Source organism: Gigantopelta aegis, unplaced genomic scaffold (genome assembly GCF_016097555.1).
Source record: "Gigantopelta aegis isolate Gae_Host unplaced genomic scaffold, Gae_host_genome scaffold1922, whole genome shotgun sequence".
Lineage (NCBI taxonomy): Eukaryota > Metazoa > Mollusca > Gastropoda > Neomphalida > Peltospiridae > Gigantopelta > Gigantopelta aegis.
This window is the reverse complement of record NW_024537372.1, coordinates 71221-79556: the sequence shown is the minus strand read 5'-3', so window position 1 is coordinate 79556 and position 8336 is coordinate 71221. Positions and strand designations below refer to the sequence as shown.

The 8336-nt window shown below is 40.6% G+C and overlaps 1 protein-coding gene across 2 annotated transcripts in view; it reads left to right on the top strand.

Annotated features, from left to right (window-relative positions):
- The first annotated feature begins 3381 nt into the window (after window positions 1–3381).
- The window catches only part of LOC121367212, a 22052-nt gene continuing 17097 nt past the window's right edge, over window positions 3382–8336 (top strand). The window contains exons 1-2 of one of the 2 annotated variants that reach the window (XM_041491318.1): window positions 3382–3914; window positions 6668–8014. In XM_041491318.1, coding sequence (XP_041347252.1) covers window positions 6677–8014 — 1338 coding nt within the window. In that variant the 5' untranslated portion in view covers window positions 3382–3914; window positions 6668–6676. Of the gene's footprint in view, window positions 3915–6561; window positions 8015–8336 lie in introns of those variants that run through there. The other variant, XM_041491317.1, reaches the window with a different exon arrangement.

Genomic DNA, 8336 nt, shown 5'->3' with positions numbered 1-8336 from the left:
TTGGTTGTTTGGTTTGTTTGGTTTGGGTTTGTTTTTTACTACTCGATCTTAGTAATGCAATTTTAGGTCCATTAAAACATAACATTTAGTTTTAGGTAATGTCGAATGTCTCGCTCTTTATTACTTTTCTTTGCAATGCAGTTTAAACTGAAAAGTATGTGTATTGCATTCTTTGACGCAAGCTCCTCGTAATACTTCAAAGCGCAGGCTACACCTCGCTCAGTAACATTTTACAGGGGCATATGATGCTGCACTTACTGATACATGTTCACGCATATAACGATCTGCAATTTCAATAACCGTGGTTTGGTGTAGTTGCAAACTATGTAATATTCTATACAAACCTACATGTTCTAACACAGCTATCAAGACACATTATTTACCTATTTACCCATTTACTATATCTGCACAATCGCTTGCCTTTTTCTTTTTTTCTTTTTTTTTTTAGCGTGTGTGTGTTCGTGTTTGTTTGTTATATTACATGTGTATTCAACAGGAAAGACATTGATAGCTATAGTGAATATCAAATATCTTACAGCCGACCCCGAATATTAGTTTTATCAATCGGATCAATGCTGGCATACATCTGTCGGCAGCAAAAAGGTCACGTGGACGCGAGACGTCATCGGCTATGTTAATCTTGGGGGGGACTGTAACATTCTGTTTTTAGTCAGATTTTTGCACCAGTTACCATTTTATAATAAAATTATGACATCAATAACATCACGTTGGTAATATATGGAAGCGAGATTTCACATTATGTTTATAAGCCCAAAGTTCTCCCATAATGTGTATTTAGTGTAATGAATGAACTAAATGACGTCATTGCGATGACGTCATCATGATTTGGCAAAGATGTCATAAGATGTTATAATTTTTTTTTTAATAAATTCTCAAGTGTTATGTTAGAACAAGAATTGTTTTATCTTTTGGGGTTTTCGTGTGAATCATTCGGTAAGTTACTCATAAATCGATGTATGTATTATTAATGTGTAGGCCTATGTGCGATTTGGTTAATGTTGTGTTAGGTGGTCTAATAATATATTCTAGCGCACTATAAAGAAATACTGTTTTCTTTATTCGAGCTTTTAAAACACATATCTGTGCATTGGTATATCAACTATGCACTTGTCGTTACGTATCCAACGAGGCGTGCATGAATACAGGAGCTTAACCAAAAAACAAAATCAACACTATAAATATGGCCTGTGCTAGACTACATGTCAAATAAGTGTTTTTTCCTGCTAAAACAATGAACGCGGCAAATAGAGTAGAATGGTAACACTGAACTTATTTATTATGTCTTAGATTGTTACTAAACCAGTCTAATTTTGTTTATTGTTGCTGTGGATATATATATATATATATATATATATATATATATATATATATATATATATATATATATATATATATATATATGGACAAATAAACAGTCACGGTTATGAAAGTCAAGCTACTTTTCATTCGGTATGAATGACCGCTGAGGAAATACTTAAGTGTATGAACCGTTAGGGTATTATGGAGTAATATATATATATATATATATATATATATATATATATATATATATATATATATATATCTTTATCTTCTTGGGAAAGAATGCATGATGCATTTTGTAGCAGTGGATCGATGAAGGTGAAACGCATTGTTATAGCACAGAGAAATCGGAGACCCTAAAATGCATACAGATTTCCCATGTTTAAATTTATTTCGTAGATCTGTATACTTTATTGTGTGAACACTTGTGTTAGTATTACTTAAGTGTTCTTGGCTGTGTTAGAATAAGGCGCACGGTGTGTATTTATCTCAAATGCATTATATCTTTACATACATTGAACCTTTTTTTTTTGTCAGTATCGCATTTGTATTTATATACGTTTTATTTTACGGCTTATTAAAACTTTTCGTTATCAAAAACGTTGTTCTTTGATTTGTATCCATGTATGTGATTTTATATTACATCGAATACGACGTAGGAACGGCTTTATTTAATGAATCATTGATAAGTGTTGTGCCCGTAAAACTATCCAAGTTTTTTCTCGATGTATGTTACAACACGAAAGTGAAACGGGTTTAAATCGGAAGCGAAAGTAGCAACGAGAAAGTTTGTTTAAAAAAAAAAAAAATGTTTAACACCACCACTAGAGCACGTTGATTTATTAATCATCGGCTATTGGTTGTGAAATATTTTGTCATTTTGACATATAGTCTCTGAGAGGAAACTCGCGACATTCGTCATTAGTAACAAGGAGTCTTTTATATGCACCATCCCACAGACAGGATAGCACATACCACGGCCTTTGATATACTAGTCGTGGTACTGGTACTTACCGGAAAAAAAAATAGCCCAAACAGTCCCACCGACGGGGATCGATCCCAAAACAACCACGCTTCAAGCGAGCGCTTTATAACTGGGTTACGTCCCACCCACCCCACGAGAAAGATGCATGCGCATACACGATCCCCTTGAGTCGCCCCTGCCTGTTTGGTCTTCTTTTTCGAAGCGGGTAAGACCGCCGGATTTGGTCCCCCCTGTGCTGCCTTGGGTTGTCTTCTCCGCCTGCCGGTAGATCGACGCGGACCATTGTCACCGTATATAAGAGTGACAATGGCCGCGGTTCCTTCGTGCTGAACTCTGTACTTGACCAAGTGGTGATCTCCGAAACCAACTTTATTGTTCAGAAGCTCGAGTAGGACTTAATGTTGATAGGTACTGGATTCGCAGCCCGTTACCAGCTCCCACCCAGAGCGAGGTTTAACGACTCAATGGGTAGGTGTAAAGGCCACTACACCCTCTTCTCTCTCATTAACCACAAACAACTAACCCACTGTCCTGAACAGATAGCTAAGATGTGTGCCGAGGACAGCGTTCTTGAACCTTAATTGGATATAAGCACGGAAATAAGTTGAAAAGAATGAATGAATGAATGAATGAATGAATGAATACGCATTGACATCCAATAGCCGATGACTAATAAATCCAGGTGAAAACAAACGTCTTCAGTAACATCATCAAGTATAATATCTGCGCGTTCTGTTCTCTTAACATTAGAAGGAAGGAAATGTTTTATTTAACAACGCACTCAACACATTTTATTTACGGATATATAGTTAAAAGAAGGAAGGAAATGGTTTATTTAACAACGCACTCGACACATTTTATTTACGGTTATATGGCGTCGGACATATGGTTAAGGACTACACATATTGAGAAAGGAAACCCGCTGTCGCCACTTCATGGGCTACTCTTTTCGATTAGCAGCAAGGGATCTTTTATATGTACTATCCCAGATACAGGATAACACTTACCACGGCCTTTGATATACCAGTCGTGGTGCACTGGCTGGAACGAGAAATAGCCCAATGGGACCGCCGACGGCGATCGATCCCAGACCGACCGTGCATCAAGCGAACGCTTTACCACTGGCCTACGTCCCACCCCTCTTAACATTAGAATTTACTAAAGTCCGACCTACATTGTTAACCACATTAACTCTTGTACATTTTAGTACCGTTAGATTTCCTCCACATTTTGTCCAGACAGACATTGTGGGGATAACATTGCAATGATACAATAGAAGGAAGGAAATGGTTTATTTAACGACGCACTCAACACATTTTATTTACGGTTATATGGCGTCGGAAGCAATGATACAGGTTCGACATACTAAATCGTAACCAGTCTATATCGACTTTGCTCAAATCTCTTAGGACAAAAAGCATACAGGCTGCCATTTTGGATTTTTATGAAATACGCTCCAAGAGGGATGGAAGGGTGTAACGTAATCTAAAAACATAATGATGTATTATAGTATAGGTAATCATGACGTCATATTAATGACGTAACATACTTCGGAGGCTTCCACCCTTCTTAAAGTGTATTCTATAAAAAAGCAAAACGCCAGACGGTAAAACATTATGGTTTTTTTTTTATCTCAGGAGATCTGAGCTAAGTCGATATACAGAGGCGGTTCTAGAGGGGGAGGAGGGGGGGGGGGGTGGCGCCTCCTCAATTTTGCGACAGTTATAATTTTATTGTCTAGTAATTTTTATCCCCTCCAAATCTCCCCCAAGGTTCCCTTGGCATTCCTCCTCATGTCACTGCCCACCCCCACCCCCCACCCCAATGGATTTTCTGGATCCGCCACTGGTATAGCTGACATGATTAAATTTTAGTATATGGAAATATGTCAGTATAATGAGGTTTTGTTCACGCTTTCAGTCTGGACAAAATGTTGGGTAAAATCTAACGGTAATTAAACTTTAATTAATTTAAAGGTAGGAGAGTAATTTATCATAGTTGTTAACGATGTGGTTCAGACTATTGCTGCAATTGATATTCAATCATTCAGTTCCATTTCTTATAATTATTATTGTACCCACGTGCAAAGTAACAATATTTCCAAATAGTGACGTTCGCCTGATACGCGGTCGGACCAGGATCGATCTCCCTCGGTGTACCAAATCATTTTGCTGTAGTCCGGAGGGACTTAGTAAGTGTGGTTAAGAAAAGTATTGCCTTAATGTGCCCCCTGCACTACCATTGCTCCACAACTGATATAACAAAGGCTGTGATACGTACTGCCCTGTCTGTGGGATAATGCATATAAAAGATCCTCCTTTGTTTCTAATCGAAAAGAATAGTCCATGTCGTGACTTAAGTGGGTTTCCTCTGTCATCACCCGTATGTCCGACCCCATATAGTGATAATTAAAATGTCTTCTCGCGCCTATAGATGATCCCCTGTCTGACGACAGCCAGGCCTATCGTATCACTTGAGATCCACTTTTGAAAAATGGTACACATTCTTAAATACAGCCCAGATGCCTTCGTAGCCATTAATGTATTACCTTTGTTTGACATCTAATAGCCGAAGTGTTTATTCGTGCTGGGGTATCATCCATTAATTAATTAATTAATTGATTCATTATTAATAGGCCTAACCAAGCAAAACAATCTCAATAGCAATTTTACGCTGATTGTTTTCAGCGTTGTAATATAGGACTCTCGTCTGGATTGTAGGCGCATGCAAAGTTAAGCTGTATTCTAACCAAACGCGAGCGACGTAAGCGATGCGAGCGATTATTTTAGAAATCATTGATTTAAATCGCCATAATTATCCTAACCGCACGCGTATGGCTCGACGAATAAATATGTCGCGTCGCACGCCTTCAGTTAAGATACAGCAATTGAAATCAATACTTTCTAAAATAATCGCTCGCATCGCTCGCGTCGCTCACAGCCGGTTAAGATACAGCTTTAACCTGTATCCTAACCGAACGCGAGCGATGCGATCAATTACTTTCGAAATCATTGATTTCAATAGCCGCATCCTAACCGCGCGCGTGCGACGCGACATATTTATATGTTGCGTCGTACGCGCGCTGTTAGGATACGGCGATTCAAATCAATGACTTCTACAATAATCGCTCGCATCGCTTACGTCGCTCGCGTCTGGTTTGGATACAGCTTAACGTCGTAAGGCCTAATAATCATAGTATTCGGAATCAGAAAAGAGTTATGGGAGCTATGGGCGGTCAGGCTAGGGTCGATTCCCGTCAGTGGACATATTGGGTTATTTGTCGTTCCAGCTAGTGCACCACGACGACTTGTGTATCAAAGGCCGTGGCATGTGCTATCCAATCTGTTAAATGGTGCATATAAAAGAGCCCTTGGCACTAATAGAAAAATATAGCGGGTTTCAAACAAACAAACACACAGCAAAAACAACGCGGACGTAGGAAGGTGTCAAAAAGTGTGTGTGTGTGTGTGTGTGTGTGTGTGTGTGTGTGTGTAGACTGGATGTGTGCGATGCGTACGGCCCACTTCAATGAAGTAATTCTATATGGTGTGTATGCCCAAAACGGAAGCCTCGGACGCAACAGCCATTTCAGGGAGGTTACATACTTAAAATACACAACACTGAACTGGCCTGAAAACGAGTCTCTTCAGTAGAGCATGCCAGAGGCGGATCTAGGAGGGCCCAGGCCCCCCCCCCCCTCCCTCATCTAAACTCTGCGACAGTTATAATTTTATTATATATTAATTTAAACATTTTTTACGATCCCCCTCCAAACCTCCCCAAAGTTCCCTTGTCATTCCGCCTCATGTCATTGCCCCCCCCCCCCCCAATGGAATTTCTGGATCCGCCACTGCATGCCTCTAAACACATCTACATATTTCGCTCCCTTTGGAGGGCTCAACTCACTTGCCTTCCACCGACTAAAATTGCCAGACACACACACACACACACACACACACACACGCACGCACGCACGCACACACACACAGAAACACACGTACACAACACACATACACACACGCACACACACACACATACATACACAGAGACACACACGTGCATACATACACACACACATAACACACACACAAAACACACACACATACACACACAAACACTCACACACACAGACACACACACATACATACACAAACACACATACAAACACAGACACACACACACACACGCACACACACACACTCACAGATACACACACTCACATACACATACGCACACACTCACTCACTCTCACACACAAACACACACACATACAAACACCGACCCCAATTATTCGTGATTTAATTATTAATGTGGCAGTCTTCAAATTTGTTTTTCTTTCTTGTTTTGGACTACTAACAGTTTTTCACAATGGGATGTGATGTCTCGCGACATGGGCCGGTGCCTCACCTTGTACAGGATCCAGATGTCACCACTGCTGCTGCCGGTTCTCTAGAAGTGGAGTCAGATAGGGAAACTTATGCTATACCTCCCTTGCGGGTTGAATCGTATTCTAAACTTTCAGCGGAAGTGTCCGATGCGCATACATCTTGTACTGCACGTGAAACTCAGTCACTGTTTAGATCCGAGAGTCAGTTATTAACTGGATCCCATAGTAACCTTGCTCTCTCTTCCAGTAAGGAACAGCAAGTGGTACAATCTTCCGCCCAGTCTGAAGGTCAGATTCCTCTCTCTTCCAGTCAAAAACAGCAAGTCGTAAAATCTACCACCCAGTCTGAAGGTCAGATTCCTGTCTCTTCCGGTAAAGAACAGCAAGTCGTAAAATCTCAAATCCAGTCTGAAAGTCAGATTCCTCTCTCTTCCAGTAAAGATCAACAAGTCGTAAAATCTACCACCCAGTCTGAAGGTCAGATTCCTCTCTCTTCCAGTAAAGATCAGCAAGTCGTAAAATCTCCCACCAAGTCTGAAGGTCAGATTCCTCTCTCTTCCAGTAAAGATCACCAAGTCGTACAATCTACCACCAAGTCTGAAGGTCAGATTCCTCTCTCTTCCAGTAAAGATCAGCAAGTCGTAAAATCTACCACCAAGTCTGAAGGTCAGATTCCTCTCTCTTCCAGTAAAGATCAGCAAGTCGTAAAATCTACCACCCAGTCTGAAGGTCAGATTCCTCTCTCTTCCAGTAAAGATCAGCAAGTCGTAAAATCTCCCACCAAGTCTGAAGGTCAGATTCCTCTCTCTTCCAGTAAAGATCAGCGAGTCGTAAAACCTACCACAAAGTCTGAAAGTCAGTTTCCTCTCTCTTCCAGTAAAGATGAGCGAGTCGTAAAGTCTACCACCCAGTCTGAAGTTCAGATTCCTCTCTCTTCCAGTCAAGAACAGCAAGTCGTAAAATCTCCCATTCAATCCAAAATTGACCTTTCTCTCCAAGAACCCGAACCGTCTATTCCACACGACCCTAGAATATTACGCAGATCGCATGCCTTAAAAATCATTATACCCGCGTCAGAAGCCACCTCTCAATATATTTCTGGAGGAGAAACACGATCGTATCAGAAAGATGGTGGCTCAAGGTTATACGAGATTACGGTCGACTTACGCGATGAATCGAAGCGCAGCCGACCTTCACCTTGGAAGGACCCAACAATGGACGGGAAGCTGTACACGGATCAGGAATTCCCACGGAACATTGCAATAGAGAACGTCGTCGTCGCCGATAAAGGCGATATAATAGAATGGAAGAGGCCAGGGGTAAGTGTTAACAAATAATAAAAATATATGTATATTTAAAAAAATTTAATAAATAAATAATAGTAATAATATTAATAATAATAATAAAAATTACATCGTCTGTTTAGTTAGTATACATAATAAGCGCTCGCCTGATGCGCGGTCGGTCTGAGAACGATCCCCGTTGGTGGGCCCATCGGGCTATTTCTCGTTCCAGCCAGTGCACCACGACTGGAGTATCAGAGGCCGTGGTATGTTCTTTCCTATCTGTTGTATGGTACATATAAATGGTACCTTGCTACTAATGGTAAAATGTTGCGGGTTTCCTCTCTAAGATTATAGA